The sequence below is a fragment of the Onychostruthus taczanowskii genome, unplaced genomic scaffold (assembly GCF_017590055.1).
Source record: "Onychostruthus taczanowskii isolate IOZ18803 unplaced genomic scaffold, ASM1759005v1 scaffold29, whole genome shotgun sequence".
NCBI lineage: Eukaryota > Metazoa > Chordata > Aves > Passeriformes > Passeridae > Onychostruthus > Onychostruthus taczanowskii.
The window spans coordinates 1,413,036-1,436,624 of NW_024500239.1; the positions used below are offsets into that span (position 1 = coordinate 1,413,036).

The window sequence follows — 23,589 nt, forward strand, 5'->3', positions numbered from 1 at the left end:
CTATCAGCATCCCAGACTTTCCCTGGCTCTACCCATCTCGTTTTTAAACAAACCACATGTGGTCTCTACACAGTTTATCTCTACCACACAAAGTTGTGAAAACATACCAAAATCTGTGGTTTTGGTAAGATGTGTTCACAGTCAGTACTTGGCTGTATCATTTATAAGCCAGGATACCATAATAATAAAGGATAATAAACAGCAGAAAGAATACTTAAGAGCTTGTTCAGGCATTTGTTTTGGTTTGGGGTTTTTTTTAAGGTGAGCAAGTTTTAGAAACCTGCAAGCCTGCTCTAAGTAGAAAGGGAAGGAAAAAAAAGCCCACCTATGCTAAACCCTCAAAGAAATACCAATTGTAGGCACATTAAAAATCAGAAGTGCGCCCTTTTCTTTAATAGAAGAGAAACTGGCCCATCAGGTGAACTCAACAAAATACAGATGCTTTTTTGCCCCCACAGGTGATATTCAATAGGACTGTGGAAGCCAAACACCTCAGAGCGTGAAGAATGCTTGGAGAATTTCAGTCTGTAAGGACTGCTGGGGGAGTGACCTTTAGGGCAACACAAATGGAAGTTTCCCTGGTGGATGTCTTGCACAGAATCCCTGATGGGGAGCAGACAGTACACCAGCCCAAAGAGGCAGCATGTACTCTGACAATATTCCAATACAGCAGTCACAGCAACGATGGGAATCGTGTTTCCAGATCTGCCCAGCAGCCTGGTGAGGATAAGTCTGATTAAGTGCTCTAACTGCATGGAAACTCCCCAGAACAACACGAGTTGGACCTCATACAATCAGAGATATAAAAATACACTGACACACACACATGTGACTACACTGTTGTGAGCCTGCAATAACCTGTGACAAACCAAGGAAGAAAGACTGGCCAGAGAGAAAGATTTTGACAGCCCTATAATCAAGTTCACTACAGAGAATTCTGCTCATTATGATTACATCAAATTTAATTTACCAAGATGAACCTCAGAGCCAACATAGAGCAACTGTATAATTCTTTACATCTGCTGGGATCTACAAACTAACTGTTTCCCAAATAAATACACATAAATTCTTCTAAAAAAAAAAAAAGACGAAAATATAATTAATAGCTGGAATTGAATATATATTAACTTAACTATAAAACATCAACCTAAAGTAGTTTAAACTCTTTCCACAAAGCAAAAGAATTTGGTTTTTAGATACAGTGCTGGACACAGGCATAGCTCCTGCAAAACTAGCGAAACTGCTGCAGCCCAAAAACATGCAGGACTATATTCAGTCCACTATGGGACAAACTCCCATCCTTTCCAAGAAAAAAACTATAGAGAAAAACATTCCCCTTCCCTATTATATGAAACTGCTGTTTGTGCAGGGCCCTCCACATAAGAATTCTGCAAATAACCAAGAGAAGGCTGGAGTCAGGACAAGGAACTCATCTGGAATTTTTAAACAGCCGCCAATTTAAGGCCCAGCAGCCAACTGCATTTTTTGAGCAAGCTTCTTCGAAGATTATAAATTCTGAAGGGAAAGGAGACCATGGGAGCACAAGACATGCTTGTAGACTAACCTAAGATCTTGAACTTGTTCAAATGCAGTGTTTTGCAATCAGCTCTCAAACAATCCAGTCATGGAGGTACCCAAATTCCTGAACTGCCGGTTTGACTTAAGAGCCACTGATGGGAACACAGGCACTTCTGAATCTTGACTCATCAGTGCCATGAATGGCTTTGCCAGATTTGAGGACAGCAGGACAGGAAAGCTCTTTAACATATTTGGTGCCAAGATACACCTTACCATGTCCTTGTCACATGCAATTACTGCATTTGAAGAACTTACTTTTTTTCTAGAACTTAAGTGGAGAATTTCTGTCTCAGTATCATGGCCTAGTAGATACGTTCATAAAAATACCTTTAGTTAGAGAATAACAAATCAGTATTCCAAATCCCCATAATTCTAATGATAGGCATCCACTCACTTCTCTAGCACAGGAGAGAGAATCAGAAAGGGAGAAGACAATTGTGCATACAGAAAGAACCATGGAGGATTCAGAGCCCAGAGAAGAACACTCATAATATCCCAAATTCCTGTGCAGCTAACAAGCAGAACATATGCATGCAAATAGAGTTCTGCAATATAACACGGCAATTAAAGGGCTTTTAAAGTGCTTAACTGAAGTTAAAACCGACACTATTAACTGATCCAGCTCAGGGCTCCTCAGCAGCATGGATAAAATTAAATTATCCTGCTACAGCTCTGAGATAATACACATCAAGCACTGCAAAATTTTTAAAAAACTGGACTAAGAAAACACTGCAAAGTGTACAGATGATACCAGACCGAGCTGCAGTTATTCACAAAGGAAAGCCCACAATTTTTTTCTCCTGTAAGGCCCTAGAAAGAGACACAGACAGCTTGCTTAGAAAGCAACAGGTTTGCTTAAGGAACTCTGTGATCAATTACTTTGACACCAAACCAAAATTTTCCAAAATAACTCAGGTCTGAAGAGTTCTGGAAGCTTACTACGTTTTGTATAGTTAAAATCCTACCACAGTTCAATGAACACAAGTGTTAAATCAGAAACACCAGCGCCAACCAGCAGGATCAGAGCCTGCTAAACAAGGCTGCACTGAGGAGGCACAGACATCCAGCAGTGCTTTACAGCCATAGTTAAAAGCTTCAGTAAGTGTGGCTTGCTTCAGTACCCTTATATTTACACCGCATTAGGTATGGCTTAATTAAGAAACTTTTAATAAAAGCCTGGACTTAGCCAGGTCAGTTAGTGCAGCAATATTAGAGATTTGTTAAAAATAAGACAAAGAGGTCAGCGCAAAGTTCTTAAACAGAATCTTAAGCCTACCAAGCAAATTGTGTGGCAGTAAGTCAAAGCCTCCAACTAGTATCAGGCCATGCTTTAGTTCTGTTACTACTCAGCTGAAAGTAAACATGGTAGTATCTTGCCTCTTCATAAACAGAGAATGTATCTCTGTCTACTCAGTCTTAATTATACTTCTGAGGACAAAACAGACCAGAAACACACGTCCTCTGGCATCTTCCAGGACCAAATAAAGTCAAGAAAATCTTTTCCTCCAGTGTTTACTTTCAAGAGGCTAAACACATTCTCCTGTCCATTCTATTCACACTAGAGGCAGTCTGTCAAAATATTCTCTGTCAGTCCATTCAGGAGCACTGTTACCTAGGGAAAGGGCATACTTTGTTTAAAAAATAGAGCAGCTTTTGAAAAGTCTTGGACACTAAGAAATCTGAGCATGCCAGTTGTACATCAGTATTTAACGGAAGTACAACTTACTGATCTGATCTTTCACACACCCATTTGCTTCTGATACTTTTTGTATTTTCAGTTATAACTAACGAAGTGTAAAAGAGTTCTGCCAGAAGTTCTAACTACGCTACCTACTGAACAGAACACAGGGAAAAACAGTCTCCCAGAATTTGTTACCAGCAGTAACATTTGTAAGTTAAACAGCTTTACTTTTTAACGTTCATATTGCATTTACACTGTTTGATACGCTACGAAGAAAAAGAAAACCCTACACAGTTCGCTGAGAAACAAGCCTTAAGGCGCCTTCCCCCATCCCGGGTCACTTGGGGGGCCGCGCTGCTATTTCGCAACACTTTAACACACACCTTACAACTCAACAAGCCTCGATGATTACCCAAGAACTCGCCTGAATCACCTCTGACTTAACAGCATCTCCAGAAGCGCGGCACGCCTAAAGCCCGGCCGCGGAACACCGACACTCACTCACTCACCCACTGGCTGCTGAAGTAGTCGAGCCCCTGGCAGATGATGCGGGCGGCCTGTGCCAGCAGCACCTGCACGCCCAGGGAGCTGCCCAGGCAGTAGAGCCCGTAGAGCAGCGGGCCGCCGGCGCCCAGCAGCAGCAGGAGCCGCCGCCGCCGCAGCACCTGCTCGCCCAGCGCCTCCACGCCGTAGTTGGCGAAGCAGATGGGCAGGAGGAGGGCGGCCAGCAGCACCGGGGTGCGGGAGCGGTGCAGGCGGCCCAGCCAGCGCCGCCCCAGCGCCGTCAGCGAGGTCTTGAAGGGGTGCAGGAAGGTTCCGCAGAGCACGGCCCAGAGCAGCGGCCGCAGGAACGCCTCCAGGATGAAGTACACGAGGACGGCGGCGCCGCAACACAGCCCCGCAAACAGCAGCGCCCCGGTGTTGTAGAAGGCCTGCTTGATCGGCTTCTCCAGCCGCGGCAGCGACATTCCCGCCGCCCCGCCCTGGCCGCCCAGCGGCAGCCGAGGCATGGCCGCGCCCGCGCCGGGGGAGCCGCCCGCCCGCCGGGGCGCGCAGGGGCCCTGGGCTGTAGTGCCGCCGCCGCCGCGCGGCTCCGGGCGTGCGCCCAGCCCGGCGGGAAAGGGGCGGTGCCGGCCGGGAAGCGAGCTGGGAAATGTAGTTCTGCTGCGGGAGAGCGGCGGCCGCGTTCCCTCCGGCCGGCAGGACCTGCGGGGCTGTGCCCGGTCCCTCAGCCTCCCCGAGCGCCGGCCGAGGCTGCCCAGCGCCTTCGTGGCGTCCGCTGAAGAAGGCGGCCAAAGGCTGGGCCGTGGAAGAGCCCAGCAGCTTGCGGCGCAACCTCGTCCCCATCCCAGAAGTGCAGCCCTGTCCTGCTTCACTGAACACTCCGCTCTCCCTACTGCCGCTCCAGTCTCGGGGAGCGGAACGAATTCAGAGATGTGGAGTGTCATTGCATGGTGGAGAGCAAGACTGGTTAGACCAGCTGGAGGATTTTGTCTCGTCTGAACATGTTCTGGCAACAAACTGTTTAACGAGGAAGCATCTGCTCTTTTACTGGCAGTCAGGCCCACTGAAGAAGCAGTTGTGCTGTGTGGTTTTTTAGACCTGACGTTTATGACACTGTACCATCAAATGCTATTTGGAAATAATCTGGAGAGGAGCTAACTTCCTGCAGCTGGCATACACCAAACACCTGAGTGCAGGCATGAAGGCAACTGCCTACATTTTGCAGGTGGTCTAAACGCATCTGTAATAAATTCACATTGTCTGAGCAAGTTTTACAAGGGCCAAAAGCCATGGCATTTGAACTAGCTCAGTGCTGGCACTGTGCTACTCAGTTTTCCTTAAGACAACCCTTCAGAAGGTACTAAAGCTATAGGTAATGCTGCCATAAAAACCTCAGAGGGATCTTCCCCTTTCTTTTCAAGGAGGTAGAGCTTATCATAACAATAATAAAGAGATCACATGCCACTGAACATATAAAAAGTACATAGATATAAAAAAATAGGAAAATAATCAAATTCCTGTATTTTTTAGAATTTACGTGAAAGTTTAACCTTATGTAACTTCATGTTAGATTGCAGTCCACAAGGACTTTAGTGGAACATTTCTTGCATGACTGATATGTTAAAAAGCTGAAATTATCCTGAGCACAACTGTCTTTAACTTGTAAAGTGGGAATACACCTATTCATACCTAGCTTTTAAATGCAGAGCAATACCAAGACAATGCCTAGATGCGACCTGTCCCTATCATAATACCAAGGGTGAAAGGTAGAGGTTTTTCCACACCCTTCCTGTGACTATGTTGCATCCTGAAGCTGTAGGTGGGACTGGGCCTGAGCCAGTTTTTGAGGTTTGGCACTGCAGTCCTGACTTGTCCCTGCAAAGCCTTTCCTGCCAGTTACACAGTTCACACTTGTAAAGGTTCCTCTGAGCTCCTGCAGCTCGTTTTCCCTTTGCTGTGTAGATCATGTGTAGGTTCAACAAAGTACTTAAAAACCTACAGGCACTTTGTTTGATCCTGGTGAGGCATTACAAGCAGTTGTCCATACAAGAAGCTTTTATTGAACCTTAAACTGATACTGTCACTCACAGCTCTTTGATCAGATAGATCTGCCTCCTGGCAGGGTGCTGAAATTGGTAACAAGAATGCATCATTACCTGCACTTTTCTCTTTAGTTCAGAAGCCAAACTCTAATTGCTCATTACAATACCTTTATTGCATTGAAGTTCAATTAGCAAGTGTCAATTAAGATTTACACAGGGGGAGAGCAGAGAGTTCTAATCCTTCTGCTAGCTAAACAGAGATACCAGCAAATCAAATCTTCATAGGCACATCTTTTTATTCCTTTGATTTTTTTAACAGACTCAGTCAGCCATATTCTGCAGGAACAGAAATTAATGCCACCTCCTTGACTTCAGTGAAGCTATAAATATTGTTTTACATAAGCCAAGGATCTGGTCCCTACTGTTTAAGACCTTACCTTTCCAATTATGTTTTTCACCCTCCATTATAACCAATTAAACATATTAGAAAGGGGAAAATACCCCAACAATACAATAAAATAAAGATTTCTAATTCATGTGAATGAATTCTAATTTCATTCACCACAACAGGATCACTTACGAACAGAGATATGACCCACAAGCGTCAGAAAACAATCTCTAAATCCTTGACAGCTGAGGGGAGGATGTGTGATCTTCACAAGACACACCCCAGCATCTAAAGCTTAACTCCATAACAGGTTTTAAACAGCAACTTAACAGCTGGTTTTGCCTAAGATTTGAAATGGTAAGAGATTTTAGATTAGATGCCCATAACTTTCACAGATACATTTGATTTAGGCATTTTTATGGTCAAAGATAAGTAGCACACCTCAGGCTCCTATACTGCTAGAAATTCTACAACAATCTCTTTGATTGTATTTTTTCCTATTAGGAATTCTTCAAGGGAAAAGAGGGTAGCAAAGGAATGCTTTCACATCAGCGGAGAAAATACGTATGCACCTAAAAGTGCATGTGATAAGTACTGACAGTCTTTGGTTCTCTCCTGTGCAGAGGGAAGTATAAAATCAGGTATTAGTAAAATAAAAACTTGTAACTTCTGTCCGCTTCTGCCCTAGCACCCACGATTTGGTGCTCTGAACTGACACCTTTTGTGTTCTGTTCAAGAGATCAGAGACACCCCTAGCTCTTTATTCACTCGATGTGCAGTCAACACAGACCAAAGTCCCAAGCTGTCTTACACATGATACCAAAACACTGGGTGCTGAGGCAGCCACAAAGCAGAGGAGAGAGACAATGCCAGCAACTGCAAGTTAATCGTTATTTACAAACAAAATAACCACATGGAGCTATGAAATAAGTCAGGAACAAAGCCACAAGGTGTCAGCACTGGCCTGTGTATTTAGAAAATAACTATCCCTGCGTGAGAGACTTTATTTGTTTTAACCTGAGTTACTGAGCATTTGCAAACATTCAGTAGAAGTTAATCTCACTTCATAAATTCACTTTGGTTTAATGACAAAGTAATACCATCTTCAGATCAATGAAAAATACTTAATGTAAACTATTATAGTTTCACTAGTACCAGAAGCAAAGAAAAAAAATGTTAATGATTTAAGATACAACCTTTGCATCTTCAGGTCGTCTGCATATGCCTTTGTATTTTGGGGTAATTAAAAATTTATTCTTTTATACTGCTCAGTTGCTAAGATGAGAAGGCTCCAAATGTAATTTACAAAATATTGGTGAAAATAAAATGAAAACAAATCCTTGGGAACACCATGTTTGATTGCACCCAGTGATTATAGCCTGAATTTACTGCAGAAAAAACTTTGTTCAACATCTCAGTTAAAGTGTACAAAATTATCAGCAGAGTGACACTTGTATGATTCACACAGAAGACTGAATCTTGTTCAGTTAACAACGGGAACAAAGCGCATGGTTGTAAGGCAGAGTAGTCAATAGCACCGACACAAAAGTGTTAAATCACTGGGAAAAACATGCAAAACAGCACCAGTAGGTGGATGGACAAAATCCAATGCACTGTTTCATGGTTATTCCACGTGATAGCTGTGTGCACAGAACAAGAGCTGGATATACAGAGATCTGAGTAACAGAGGAAAGTTTGGGATTCAAGTTTGTGACAAATTCCTCATCAGTTTGTCAGCAGTCATGTAATGAAAGACAAACAGAATATAATTTAAATCTATTTGGTACATGTAATGCCTCTACTGATCATGATGCCTTGGACAGTGCACGAGTAGCTGCCACACACAAGATCCATCCTTTCTTGCAGCCTGCAGCTACAGGCTTGCAATGATACTGCACACACAACAAACAGACCACACAGTGTAAAAGCTATTGTTGCCCTGGGCCAACTCTTCTTCCCAGTCCAACAGTAAGGAGCTAAAAAACCTGAGAGATCTCAGAAATTGAACCATCCCTGTTTGAGAGACTTCTGCAGCTACTTTTGCTTGCTGAGTATTATGGCACTTCCTCCTCTCTGTTGCCAATTTCTAATACAGTTTCATTTTCCTCTTTTCTGCAAAAGCCTGTTCTGGCTGCTTCAGAGGCCATTCTGGCCAAGGAGCAGGGCAGTGATGATAAACACCAAATTTGTAATATTGCAACTTGATCATATTTGTATCAAATAGTTACAAAAACACAGCACAGAGGTCACCACAGGAACCTCTAAATTCTACATACTTACAGCAATTGACAATGTGGTTAATACTTTGCTAAAATAGAAATTATCACATTTACTTACAGATCCACTGTGATACACATGGTGAAAAAAAAAAGGCAGTCTTCTCACATCTGTTAATTCACTAATGACCAGCCTCACTGACTTAAATGGAATTAGTCAGGCTAATAAATTCAAGACCATGGCATGGGAAGGAATTATTAACATAGGCAGCGCAGAGACTTCTTTAACCTCATGGAGACTTTTTCCCCCCTTTAAAAATGCCATACCACACATTTTCTTAGACTAAAAAGGCATTTATTGCAACAGTTTTATAAATATCATTGCCTGTCATTGTCAAATAGCTAACAAGGCTCACTTGAACACCAACATTTAGTATAAAACAGATGTTACAAAGCGATACTTTAGGGCATGCACTGATTGTAAAGTAGTCCCATAGGTCACTGTAATTTCATTATCTATTCATTCAGTGTTATTTTTGCTGAAAAGACTAGAGCACAAAGGAGTTTGGCAAATTCTTCTGGACTACAAAACCTCCATTCTGCACTCCTATCCAACCAAATGCTCATTGACTTCACATGGCTGCTGGGTATTGGCATACAGAATGAAGCCTGGCATAGAGAATGCAGAACACCACTTAACACTATAGTTACAAGTTTCTTATTTGTATGTTTATCTGTATATTAGTCTTGACAAAGAACTGAATGAATTCATAAAGGTAGAGATGGCATTTCAGGTTCAACTGTTACACATAATGTAATAAGAAACAAGTGGCAAGAGTTCACACAGTTATGACAGCCTGCTTATTTGCAAAGAGGTTAAAGCAAACCAGACCTCAGGATATATAAATCAGAAATACCAAGATATATCAGGCATAAGTTATAACCTAAACAGAACTCAACATGCTAATGAAATATATCTGCCTAAATAAAGGCTGGGAACATCACACACAAATATCAAGGCCCCACTATTTAATTTTTCTAATGAGTTAATAGGTTTGAAATTTCATCTTTGAATCTCTTTGTCAAGACTTGAATGATAATTCCAGTTTAAAAAATTCTATTGTGGTAGTTTTTTCTATATTTCAATATTTATAATTTGTTTCATATCACCAAAGGTAAAAAAAGCTGAAAAAGAACCCATTGCTTTCTATGTGAGCAGTCAAGTATTTCAGAAGCAGACACAACATTCTGGAGTTAAATAACAAGATTTTTTTTTCCTCCTAGGTTTAACTGTGGCATCTGTACTTCCTTTCCTATCACTTTAATACTCTACATGACAACATTCTTTTGACTTATTTAACTTATTCTTGTTTCAGCTTGTATGCAAAAAAAAAAAAAAGTGAAAATAACACTGTAATATGTCTAAGATTGTGAGGGTAATTTTTGTATTGAAGAAAGGATGTGTGTGTGAAAGAACTGCAAACATCAACATCACACGTAGTATCTCAGGTTTATATATTTTCTTCCTCAATCATTCTGACTCCCCAAAATCAGCTAGGAGTCAGGGAACATGTAAGGTTCTGTGTTTTGTTTTGTCTCCAGAGCAGAATTTAGCCATTTGTTTTTAGACTATCTTGTATAATTCTCAGAACTTCACATGCACACACATATACCTTCAAGTAAATCACATTGCCTAAATATTAATTCTGTGAAGAATACTTTTCATTATCTAAACCTTACAGATCACTGTTATGAAAAATTAGCAGGAATATTTTTATTCCTTGGCACAAAACCTAAGTGAACTTTTCATGTATTTAGTCTTCTACCAATACCACCATAGGAAATTAAACTCAATGACGTCAAAACTAAGAGAGAGATATGAAGCTAAATCACGAGTTACCATAAAATGTTCGCTTCCCTGAGTCAGCACTGGAGCCATAACAGATTTGCAGCTGCTCAGCACTTCTGAAAAATCCAATTACTTCTTCAAAAATGTAAATATGAATTTAAGAATAATTTAGAAACCGCTCAGAAAAATACTGGTAATTTTGTTATGCTCTAGTCTATAAGGAGTAAAACATCTTTACAGAAAATGTCTTAAGAATGCCACATGAAAGTTCATCTTGTAAGGACATTCCTAATTAGCCTTTAATTGCAGATCAGAACGAGCCTATGTGGAGCAGCAGCTGTTCTAAGATACAGGATGTGAAGTCCTGCACTTATTCCAACTTCACATTGGTTTGGAAGAACATTCCTACTTAGCTAAGAAACATAGAAAGAGGGCAAAAGCAACAGTTGTGAATGACTGTGGAACCGTGTCAGGGGAAGTTCAGTTGGGACCTTAGGAAAAGATTCTTCTCTAAGAGGGTGCCCAGTCACTGGAACAGGCTCTACAGGGAAGCTCAAGGAGCATCTGGATGATGCTCTGAGTCATATGGGTTAGTTTTAGGCAGTCCTGTGAGGAGCATGGTGTTTGTTGGGCTCCAAGATCCATATGGATCCCTTCCAACCTGAGACAGTCTATGAGTTCTAGTCATAATACTCAGTAATCCAAGGGAAAAAAATCTGTCCCTTTCTTTACAGCAGATTTATTGCTATTGCCAAGTCATAACACAGATTTTTCAAAGCAAGTAATGTCTTTTAAGTCTGCATTTTCACACCTATCAAATCCATAAGCTGCACACATCCTCTCTGACATTTCAAAATTGCACTGCTTTTCCCTCACTATCTGAGCCCAAATTAGGTGAGTTAAGTAACTGTGTTTAAGCATACATAATTTTATCAAATCTACTGTGAAAATAGAAAAAAAAGTTACCAAAGTGATTACTTCATATTAATAAAAAATATTTAGAAAAGGAAGGCTTACCTAGATCTTACTATGTATCTGCAAAAATCAGATACCTCAACATACAAATAGAAATAACTAGATAAGAAAAAAAAAAAAGTAAAAAGCTGGAATATGGTTTAAAAAATTATTTTCTTTTTTATTAATTTTTGTACACAAGGACTTGACATTTTCTTTAAAATCTTCCTGTTAGATCCATCTCTATCCTGGGCAGGTTGAGAGAGAGCTGCCCAAAGAGACTGCTACAGAAATACTAATAATGAAATTTTAATTAGAGGAACTAATGTACAAAGCTGTTAAGATTTAGAGCCCCCATCTTTTGATACTCAAACCGCAGCCAGCAGGGAGTACCTGCTCACTAGCCATTCTACAAACTGAGCAGGTACTCCCTGCTGCAGCTGACTGCTGCTATTGCCTCTGGGGTCTTGTTGGGTTTTTGTACCTCTGAAGGCCGGATCAAGCCTCCAGCTCTTAACCTGGAGCTTGACACCAGAGGACATCTTGTGGCATGGTCTGACCTGATGGCCACATCAGCCCTTAAACAGCTGGGACCTGCCTGAAAGCCAAAATCTCTCTCAAGTCAGACTCTACTCCTTCCTAACCCTACATCAAGTAATATTTTCTTGGATAAAGAGTGCCAGACAGGCACTGCCACATGTAAATTTATACAAAAATAGAAAGCATGCCAAAACCATTCCATTCCCTTCCTTGTCATTTGTCCTTACTACCAGTCTCTCCATTCTTCTGTTCCAAACTGTTTGGAGTCACTGTGCAGCATTTAAGCAAACTGCTTTGCCAGTTTCATTACATGGGGTTGAAAAGGATTGCATCAATTTATGTAAGCTATGCACATCCACAGTTGAAACACTGTAATATTTAAAAGTATTTCTGATCCTGTCATAAATCTAAGGCTCTGTGCAAAGTCATCTTTTGTATAAAACACTAACATAATAGTTACTTGTGAAAATAACTGGTATTAGACCTTATGTAATCCTCTGAAATACATATTTCCTTCTTTTATGTCTATTACCAAACACCTTACTTTGGGGAAATTATTTGCAGATGTTAAAACAAGAAGAGGGTGGGGGGAAGTACACCTGCTACACAACAGTGTGACAAATCAATGAAACCACGGAGTCACAAAATGCCATTTAAATGCTATTAAAATTACATAATTTGCATATAAACTTTAATTCTGCCTCTGGAGTACTGGAGGGCGCAAACTTCCAACAAACCAAGAAAAGACATGAAAGGCCAGACAGAGGGTCTACCCTCTTAAAACGGGAAAAATTTTCTTTTTTGTAAGTGTCTCATGCTTTGGAGGGGTGAGAAAGTAAGGAGAAGACCAAAAAAAAAAAAAAGACCACTTCTGTTTTCCCTTGAATTTACAGCAGTTACATTAGTCACAGCAGTAACTAAGAAATAACTGTGTAGCTATTTAGTACACAGGGGCAGTTGCAGGGCTCTTTTTTCAGGACATGGTGCCCAAAGTGAGCTTCAAGACCACTGCCTGAGTGCCATGCTGATGTACACCACACTCCAGTCATTCTCTAATCCCTGTGCTGAAGATTGGGAAAGTCAGTGCCAAACACAGCTTTAACATCATTTAACCCAAACTGGGGGTTTCTTCAGATTAGGGAGGCTGCAAGTGTTTATTTTCTTATCATCCAAGTAGTGCAAAACCTATCAAGACAAAGAAGGCCGTAGAGGGAGTCCAAACTTTTCTCATCAATATGTTCCCTTTCAAAAACAGAATATTTCCCTTGTAATAATAGAAAGCAGCATCACCCATTACCCAATTACATTATCAAATCAGTTAGGTGCTTTTATTTTTTTTTTTGAGGGGGAAAATCAATTAGCATCTCATCTATATCTAAAAAGACCCAGTTATTTGATATCAGCAATGAAAAAAAATTATGCAAAAAACCACTTTCTAATTAGTAACCACAGTCAAATTTCCAAACAACACCATACTCTAAATATGCCCTCTCTAAACTCAATGCCTTTGTATGAAGTCACTCTGCAGCAAGAAATTCCTAACATTAAAGCACTTTGGAATGTGCTCTTTAATAGTTGTTTGGTAGTAATCACACTAAAGAAACAAAAAATTATTTGGAGAGAGAAATATCTGCCTCCTTTTCCAAAGCACACCTTTTCTTCTAGTTTGTGTTAGTACCAGTCAACTAGAAAAAATAGTAAAACAAAAAATCTTTGAAATGCTATAATCAATTAAAAATTACTTTGAAGTCTGTTACTTTATAGTAACTTTGTGTAACAGAGATAAAGCTGCTTTTCAATATTAAAAAGAAAAACAAGAAGACAACATGTGAAAACCAAAATAGCCTCCATGACAAGTTACTGTGCCCACTCAAATGTTAAGACTTACCAAATATCACACAAACTTACATACCACATTTCCCTTATAACCTTTCTCTCCTCAGATTCCATCCTGACTACCATCTTCTAGATACTCATACCTTCACTGTATGTCAACTTGAATTCCACAGTCCTGATTTTCCCACTGTGAAGAGGAACTCTTACATAAACTCAGTGCTAAACTCAACCATCCATTTAAATGCCAGATAATAAATTGTTTTGCTGCTTCCTGTGGCCTTTTATTTCCTCCCTTTTGATTAGAACATTTTATTAAGCTAATTAAGACTGTGAAGCTTAGGTGAAAGATTTTTCAGAAGTGCACATTTCTGCTAATACTTCAACAAGAGAAAAATATGATGACACAAACACAGCACACTGAGAAGTAATCTGAAAAAGTAACAAAAAATAATGTAAAATACTTTGCCCTTACTTCAGATCCTGAACTTTAACCACATCTGACTCCATATATATAGAAAGCAGATTGACAGCTGTCACACAATTTTACCTTGTTATTATCATTGTCATCTATAATATACCTGTGTGCTCAGGGCCAACCAGGCTATCCTAAATCCTGAGCTCTATTAAAGAAGAAAAGAGAAGCCAAACTGGGTTTCTATCCAAGTTCAGTACCTTTAAATTATTAAATTAGCCCTTAAAATGGGTAATCAAGTAAATGGCTGAAACAGTAAAAACCAAGCCATAAACTAAAGCAACCCTCAGGCTCTGAGAAAGAGCTGCAATATCTCAGCTGCCTGAGAGAAAGAATTTACCCTAATGATTTCTTCACTTCACCTGTTTGCTGAATGTAAAGCTCATTATCCAGGATTCTGCTTATCTGCTCCAGCCAATCTTAAGGCTAAATTACACAGCTGTTGTGGGCCAAAGCAGACCTTATTCGGTGGTCTCTACTTGATCAGATGATGAGTAAGTTAACCAACCTGAGAGAAGTAATTTATACTAAATAAAGCTACTGTATGCATTTTAAAAGTTCACTTCTGAATTTCTCTTCCCTTTCCTGAACTCTGGTCTAGTAATTTTAAGTGAACAAATCCTTAAAGACATCAATGAAAATATAAAATATTAGTCAATCTTTTGAAATAGGGATAAAGTGTTTGTTATGAAGATAAGTTCATCTTCAATCTAATTCATATACCTTAAGTTTGAAGAATTCTGAGCCTAAAAAAACTTAGCTCTACAGACATCAATCTGTGAATAATGATGCAAACCCATCCAAGCTAATTAATAATTTTATACTCCATGCAGCAATGAGACTAGAAAGGAGTTGCATTACATATACTTTACCAAATTCTATGTTAGAGAGTCCTCAAGTGTATCACATTAGATAAAACTTTGGCACTACTTAGATTTTAATTCTACTTAAGTAGAATTTTAGTGTAAGTTGGAAAGTGAATGAGTAACCTTACCTAAGCACATTTGACTGCTACATGTAAACGTGTCATACACTTCCTATTATGTAAAGCACAGAAATTCTTCACTCCAAGTTTTTATTATAGTCTGTGGCTCATAAATGCATTTTGACACTTTTCATCTCCGTAATATTTAGCATTCCTCTTGTACTAATTATTTGTGATAAAAACAGCTAATGCATTTCCCTTTTAGCTCATCTTTTTCCACAATACCTATATTTTAGCAGTGGTTTGATGAACAAAAGATATTTCTGTTCTTATTAATCCCTGTCTTTCCTTACGAGTAATCTCATTTATATTTCTTTGTAAGATTACAGTCACCCTTAACATGAACAGGATTTAGTGGCATACAACACAGAAAAAGAGATTACTTCATACTGCTGCACAATTACTTAAAAATATATTTACATGTCAGCAAAACTGCTTTTTTTAATAAAAAGAGAAAAGTTGATTTAATCTATTAGGAGGACATCCTATGGCTTGTTGGAAACTTTTATATTCTGCATGGTTTACACCTGGTTTTGCTATGTATGGAGAATTTATATTGCTGTATTCTCCCTTCCCCTTGTTTAAATTACTTTATATCTCACTCTTAAAAGAAGTAGGCATTTCTTTCAAAAAGGCTATTGAAACACAATAAAGACATTCATCACCTATTTCTGTTGAAAAAAAAATCATGCTAATGCTTGAATATGCAAGTTTAGTTTTGGAAAATACTACAGCAAGTACACTTTGATAAATATTAAAAAAAAAAAGAAACTGGGAGAACTATCCACTACTGAAGGGCAGTTTTTATACTGCTGTGTTGGTTTCCAGGTCTTAAGATTAGAAACTGCACTTGGAGTTGTGCTCTCTGCTCTAGAAGTACCAAACACCATTGCAGTGTTTTCCCTAATTTGCTTTTTTTTAGCAATTTGGAAGGCAATTTTGTTATTTGATAAGATGTCAATCACTAAATTCACCTAAACAGACATACAGACACCCTTCCCAAACACACAAACACACACATACACATATTGATTTTACAAAAGTCTCATTTTCCTTAAGTAAGTAATCACAACACTGAAAATATTCTCCTGTGTGTTCACTGATTTTCTTAAATGATTTGTCACCACTCTGCCACTCAAGGGAGATGGTTATTTCACTCTTCTGAGAAGCTAACTATGTTCAAAAGCAGCTAGATGAGGATGGTGATGTGATATAAATTCCAAAAGAAAAATGCATTGTCCATCCATATAGCCGTCCATCCTGAGAAACTTCCACTGCCAAATTCTTGCTATTTTCCACTGGTCATGGCGTTCCCATCAATAAATAGAAGGTCAGTGCAACAATGAGGAGCAAGCAGAATGGAGAAGAGAAGGTCTGATAGGCAGCCGAAGGCATGAAAATATCTTCGTACTTGTAAATACTGACAACACGCTCTGACACGGGTGGAGAGTCGATATCATGACGAGTTATAGAACCTTTAGCAGGTAAGGGCAAAGAGAAATAACATCAGATGCAATTTTTTCTATAACTCTGCTGAAGAAACAGGCAGGCAGGTAATTTTCAAACCTATGGAAGCATGCAATATTACACTGTCAGGGAGTTGGCTAATTTCTTTGCTTTCTGAAACTAAATTTCTGAATAAAACAAATAAAATTCAAGTAAACAACACACACTCTTCAAATGAATTAAGAACTTCTAGTTATGAAGTTCTTCTAAATTCAGCTTTAAGAAGTGGGGATAGTAGATACACAGCCAGGAAAACAAGACACGTCCTGTCTTTCTCTTTCTAAGCCTCATGCTGCCAGAATTTTAGTTCATTAAAAAAAAAAAAAAGGGGGGGGGGGGGGGGAGAGGGTGTGTCTAGTAAGAATCACATAATTGAAAGACATTTATCAATTTTGGCACATCAGCTCTGTTGGTGAGATCAACTTACCCTGGATTGCTGGGCCCCAAGCAAACAGGTAGTACCAACTCAAGTGCAAATCTACGATGGTTTCTTCTCGGGGAACATAGACAGGACGCTTGAATCGACACGTGACACGATTGTTTTCAAAAACCCCTTCCTCATCTCTAGCAGGATTTCTCTGGATTTCTTTAGCCCACTGACCAACATTATAGAAGTGCTGTATTCGGACTCTTCCGTTATCATCATGAACACAAGCCATAACATCATCTCCCCCCTACAAGGTTAAAAAAAAATTCGAAGATGGAAAACAAAAGGGTCATAAAACACTTCCTCATTTATGTACATAATTTTAATTATTCAAAGCTAATCAAGACCTGGCATGCCCTTTCCTTCTTTCCAAGTTATATATACAGAAATATTTGTATCCCTAATCAGGTATCTTCAGTAAGATCGAAAAGCGTGTTAAGTGGGCAGCAATAGTTACATACCCTTACTATCTCTGAATTCTCTTCTGGATCTTTCCAAGAGTTATTTTACTTAGCGTATATTTGTAGGATATGATATCACTCTGACATCACGTAATTAATTGATCTCTGGCAGGCTGTTTTCTTTTGTTATTTGTGAAGTTCTGGCATACTGCTTCATAAAATGTTGCAATCTTGAATCCCTGATGTGTACAAAATCCACTGCATCAAATCATGGACAGAAAACCAATGAGACAGAGGAAACAAACCTACTACATCTGAGAAAATAATAGCATCGATTACAGCAAGTCTTTTCTAATCTCTTCTCATGTCCACTTAGGGAACATAATTTCTCGTATCTCTTATTTCTTATAAGAAACGTAGTAATAACAGAATGCAGTATACCAGAAGATACAAAGAAAAAAGTAATCAATGTGTGCTTCTCCACTTAGCATAAGCAGCCAGCAAAGAACCAAGAGACAGAAGGAAGAAGGAGCCACTTATTTCTAAAGGTCAATCATTGAAATACTAAAGCATTACTGGAATAGTTACTCAAGGTGACTGACAGAGTGGTAGAGCACAGGAATAAGCATGAACTTCAGGAGTACTATCCCACAGAAGCCTTAGCACCAAGAGCCATTGGAACACTATCCAAGCTGGATGAGTGCCACAGTGATCAGTGCTGTTTTAAACACAGGCCCTACTCCTCCGATATCCTTCTGATATGTCATACTGATGAAAGACATGATGCTTGCTAGCATGATCATCCCTTAGTTCTTTCTTACAGGGAAAAGAGAGGAAAAGGGTGTATTGCAGCACTATGGGAATATTGCAATGTGCATTTGTAAAAGATGTGCCAGAAGCGGGTGGAAGGAGGGGACAACTAGGCTTGGACAGTTTCTGCACCTTGGTGCTGCTGCAGACCTTTCCAGCCTCTGTCTTGAGACTATCACTGCTCTCCATAACTTATTTCTCAAGATTAACTTTTATGCATCTAAGCACAAATCACTCATTCTTAAGTACAAAGAGGCAAAAATAAAGGTGTTTTTACACTGAAGAAAGAAAACTAGAAAGGAAAGAAAAAAGCATTTTGAATCTCAGTTAATGGAACAACATTTCAAAATCCTGCCAAGGCACAAAAGCCTGTAAGTGGAAAAGCATAACGTTATTTGAGACAAAGAAATAGGTCATAGGACTTTAAAAAAATCTATTGAGGACACAAAATAGTTTTTCTCTCTTAACTTCTGAAGCTATCCAGGCCACACCATTTTGATTAGGGCCTCCAAAGCACAGCCCATTTCTCAGAGCTAAGCTGTTTTGACCCAGAGCTTTTTTTCATCAAAGCCTGTGCATCCCAGGACACCAAAACATCCTGGAAGTCATGAAAAAGATGAAGTCAGCAGGAGAGCCAGAGAGGAAGAGAGATGCTAGCTGGTTTAGTTCAGCTGACTTATGGGCTTATCATGCTCCACATGATACGGTGGAGCAAATTTGGAAACAAAACCTTTTCTTTACCCTTCCTTTATTCTTTTTAGCAGAAGCTCAGACTTAACCTGCTGCTTGCTGTGCCTGCTTTCCAAGTGGCTGATGAGAGGAGGGCAGGGGGACCCTGGGGTCCACTGCAGGTACCTCAAAGGTACAAACTGGTAACACAATCTCATAGTTTGGGGACAAATACTTAGAGGTGCTGAGCTGCTTTGAAAACCCTGTTGAGTACCTGCATTGGCAAGCCTCTAAACTCTTCCCAAAATTTGTCTGTAAAGCTGTTCTTTACATCAAAACCACAAATTGTTTCTTGTGACATGAACTGTTCTTTATGACACAAAAACCTTCTATCGTCTTGTGTTTATTTACAGTGTCATATTAAAACATATGTAGTAATGACTGAGAAGCACTTGTCCTCACATTTTCTTTCTATTTCTCATTTTGGGTCAAATGATGCCTTAAGTTTTAGCTTTCATATTTTTCAGATTCTGTACTGCATTAGTATATACCTCTGAACTTCATATAAAGTATTAGCAATTTCTCTTCACAGTTTAGTTGGACAAAACAATCCTTTTCCAATCTGAGAACCAAGGACATTGCTGTAGCTTCAGGTCCAAAAAGTGCAAACAAGAGTGAATTGAGGAGAGCAATCTGGGAGGATGGGACTTCATAAAACTGCTGTTAAGTCAATGCAAGTCTTCCAATTAATTTTTTGTGGGTCCTATCCCAGGACATCTAATTCCTGTATTTTTTCAGACTGCTACTTTCAAAACCACAAGAAACAGTCCTTTCTTTGACTTGTGATTTAGGACATAGGTCCAGTATTGTTCTATATACTCAGGAGAGTTTCTGTACATGAACACTGATATTATAAGCTGCATTTTAATCCTAAACATTTTACCAAGGATCACAGACAAAACATCTTTGCACAAGTCATCCATTGCTCACATTTTTTAAAGTCCACATATTACATGCTTCTGTTTTGCTCATTGAAATTCAATGAAAAGTGGAGCTTTTGAATTAAAAAGTAAGTACAGGAATAAGCATAAAACAGAACCCAATAACAATCCAGAGGAGAGAGAAGAAATTTTAAGAAGACTGCCTTCTTGAGTATAAATGCTTAAATTAGCAGGAGTCATTTTCTCACACATTTGTGGCTTCTCTGGAACAACACATGGGTACAAAAGAAACCAAAAAATTTCCCAAGTTAAACAAAAGTGAAATAAAAATTTATACTGCTGAAAGTCAGCTGATTTTCTCAAGAATAAAATCATTTGCTATTCAGTTTATGATGTGTCTTTTGCCCAAATTACACTGACATAAAGCGCAACAGGACATTTCCATGTGAATTGACTTATCCCTGAGGGCTTTTCTAATGAAAAGGCAAAAAGCTAGTGACATTCAAACATTCAGAGCTGAACTGAAATACTGTTGTAGTTCTCAGAGAAGAAGGGAAAGGAGATGTTAGGAAGGATGAAACAGTTTTCTGTGAGGCAGTACTCCCAGGGGGGCTACTGAATGGTGCTTTGTTTTCAGCAAGCCAGTTTTACCTTACATGCTCTGTTTCTCAAATATAGAAATGTATGTAAACCATTTATATCCTAGCACCTGAAAGTGTGTGTATTGCCAACATGAAAAACTGTACATATCTTACCATTTTCTTGTCTGAGGAAAATCCCACTGCCACCCAGCCATCTGTGTCAGCACTCAGCTCAAATTCAACATCAGCTCCAATTCTGCGGTAACTTAGGAAGTAGTCACAAGTCTCCGCATTGCATCCAGGTTTACCATACCTAAATGGAATGGGAAATATGCATAACATTTTCCTTGAAATTTCCTGCTATGGCACTTAATTAAGGTTTTGCAAGAAAAAGCTAAAAGAATGTGCCTTGATATAATGGCAGTAAAGCATATATTCTGCTGGACATTAACTAGCATTGATTTTTTGCAAGTATTACTCTTTCAGTGTATAGTATTCAAACAGTACAGCAAACAATAACACAAAATATTACTGTTGACCTTCCTTGATTTGTTTTTTTGGGGTTTTTTTTGTTTTTTTTTTAGTGCTTCATGAAAATACAAGAAAAAACTGTAGGATCATAACTATGACGTGTATTCTTAAATAAACTAATGTCCTCAAATAATATAGCATGGTCTTAAATAACAAACATTTACTAAAATTACTATGAAACACTAACCGGAGTCTCCAATATCACCAGTCAGCACCTGTAAACATAAAGGTATCTGCACTCTTATCTCAGACTGACCTGAAGCATCCCTTGGTTTTTCCACAGTCATCCACTCTGATTTTTGCAAATGGGTCCACAGGAGGAGCAGTAGGGAAAGGGTAACCTGTATAATCAGAATAAACGATTACTAAACAAAATAAAGGACTAAAACTCAATAATACTAAAGAGAAGGTCTTCCAATAGCATTTACTTTGCTGATAACTGAACTGTTCAGATGAGTGACTACTTTGCCACATACAAAACCCACTGCTCAGATGGTCCTGGATCCAGGTAACAAAGTAACATGAATAACTGAAAACAAAACTTTTCTAAGGTTTCCTACATTCATCAAGGAGGGAGAAGAATGCTGGAGGGCAAAAGTTAAATGCAAGGCAGCAGGATCATGGACTATTGCAGTGCACTCTCTCCTTGTGCACTCACAGTCCCCTCGGGAAATCCATAAGGGAATTGACTCTTTAGCCATAAATGACAGCATTAGGTATAAATGCAGGCAGGGCACCAGATGCAGAGCTGTAGGAATTGATACTGAAAAGACCTTATAATACATCCTCCTTTATGAAGTAAAATAAAGCATTTACACATTGCAGTAAAAGGTAAGAGAGTATCAGGGCAGGGAATTGCATGCAGTTATGGCCTGCAATCACTTGTGAAGGCAGACCCAGAAGAGTCAGACAGTGAGAGTTATGATTCCAGGTGATCCTGTCTGCTGGACTACAGTACCAAAGAAAAAGTGAGAAAGTTTACTAGCAGACCTATTCAGTCTTGGCTTGTCAGTGCTGGTATCTGTTCCATAAGCACAGATATTTTAATAGGATGTTCTTTTACTTAGCCAGATAAAAACCAAAGTGCTAGCTGTGGAACTAGAAAGTAATCTGAAAATGCTTCGTTGAGTAGGAAAAGTAATTGAAAGACATTTATCAAGAAAAGTGTTTCATTGAGTAGGAAACGAACACTTCAGTTAGTGCACCAGCACACAAACTTTTGACCTACACAACTTTGGGCATTCGGGAGCCCCGATTTACTTCCCTAGATTTCTAACAGTGCTAATGGAGAAAGTATGCTGTAAGCTGCACATCACAGTCACTAACTGTACCAAGGGCAGGTAAATTACCCGGCATAAATAAGTTTGCAGAATTTCACAGCAGCGTGTAGCGGCGCATTACTAAAACACAGGCCACAGGACATGGAATTTTCTCACTCCTTACTTATTTTCAAATCCATTAAACAAATGGTTTTCCATGCAGCCTAGCTGCAAAAGTGGTGATTTAACATTCCACCATTTGCAAATTCAAAAAAAAAACAACCCACACCAAAACCCACGACCACGCTGCTTCTTGACACTTTAGAGCATCACACGTCCTTTCGAAGCACACACACCCCAGGACTCCTTTTTACGCTACCAGCCCGGAAAGCTTTGCAAGAGGGGAAGGCGAGGGGCCGCCGGCTGGCCCCGCTCTGCGGGAAGGCGACGGCCCCCGGCCCGAGCTCCCGCCCGGGGGGATGCCCGTGCCCGGGGATGCCATGCCCGGGGATGTCGTGCCCGGGGATGCCCGTGCAGCGAGGCGGCGGCTCTGCGGAGAGCGGGGCAGGGCGCGCTGCGGGCCCGGCCCCGAGCGGCAGCGCTGGCTGAGGCGCCGGGCCGGCGGAAGATGGCGGCGGGCGCTGGCCTTCGTGCTGAACGGCGCTGTCACAGCCTCCCGCCCTTCGCCCCCGCGCCCGCCCGGCCCGGCCCGGCGCTCCCTCCCGCGGCTCCGCGGGGGAGCGGGGGCGGCGGCCGGGGGGATCCAGCCCCGGGGACGGGCGGTGCCGGAGGGACCGGCCCGGTGGGCGAAGAGACGGCCTGGGAGGGTGTTGGGGGGAAAAGGTGTCGGGGCGGCGTGTGCGCGGGGATGCGCGGGGGAGCGGCGGGAGCGGGATGCGCCGGGACAGGGATGCGCCGGGACAGGGATGCGCCGGGAGCGGGATGCGCGGGCGGTCACAGGCACAGCCCCGGCTGCACCGAGCCCTCCCGCAGGGACCGCCGCTGACGGGTTGCGCGGTGGCCTTCCCTGGATCACTGATTTCCCGCATCCCACAGCGTGCCCCACCCAGCAGAAACCCCGCCGCGGGGACGGCTCCCACAGCCCGGGCACTGCCGTCGAGGGGCAGTACCTAGCCATGCCTGGCTGCCCCCGTGGCCTCGATTCACTAAAGCCTCTTGGCATGTGCTTCAAGAGGACGTGATAAATCCTGCTCAGTAACTGCCGGGCAAACTTAGCTGTTTGCATATATTTTTTAAAAATTTATTTTATTATTACTGTTCTTTTTAATGACTTCTGGGATGGGACTGGAGACACAGCGCGACTTAACATTGTTTTCAGGTAAAACCCCATGGCAGTGAGCGTTTGCTATCTGATTGCATGTTCTTGCTTTGTATTTTATTCTATGTAACTGCAGAAAT

At 40.6% G+C, this 23,589-nt stretch overlaps 2 protein-coding genes across 4 annotated transcripts in view; both read right to left on the bottom strand.

Moving 5' to 3' along the window:
- Positions 1–4,299, bottom strand: part of TMEM245 (transmembrane protein 245) — a 77,225-nt gene extending 72,926 nt beyond the window's left edge. For all 3 annotated transcript variants that reach the window (XM_041408052.1, XM_041408051.1, XM_041408050.1), the window contains exon 1: positions 3,769–4,299. In XM_041408052.1, the coding sequence (XP_041263986.1) occupies positions 3,769–4,269 (501 nt within the window). In that variant the 5' untranslated portion in view covers positions 4,270–4,299. The remainder of the gene's footprint in view (positions 1–3,768) is intronic.
- Positions 4,300–16,265: 11,966 nt separating this feature from the next.
- FRRS1L (ferric chelate reductase 1 like) lies at positions 16,266–23,219 on the bottom strand. Its single transcript, XM_041408075.1, has 5 exons — positions 22,550–23,219; positions 21,168–21,252; positions 20,555–20,693; positions 16,979–17,225; positions 16,266–16,520 (listed from the first exon to the last, which is right to left on the bottom strand). The coding sequence occupies exons 1-5, from the start codon at positions 23,217–23,219 to the stop codon at positions 16,348–16,350; spliced, it is 1,314 nt and encodes a 437-aa protein (XP_041264009.1). The 3' UTR covers positions 16,266–16,347.
- Positions 23,220–23,589: the final 370 nt, after the last annotated feature.

Coding starts and splice junctions, on each gene's coding strand:
- FRRS1L (XM_041408075.1), bottom strand. CDS start 23,219: ATGCGGGAAATCAGTGATCCAGGGAAGGCCACCGCGCAACCCGTCAGC. Junction 21,253..22,549: donor TTGCAAAGCTTTCCGGGCTG/GTAGCGTAAAAA, acceptor CTGATTATACAG/GTTACCCTTTCCCTACTGCT. Junction 17,226..20,554: donor TTTCCTCAGACAAGAAAATG/GTAAGATATGTA, acceptor TTAACCTTGTAG/GGGGGAGATGATGTTATGGC.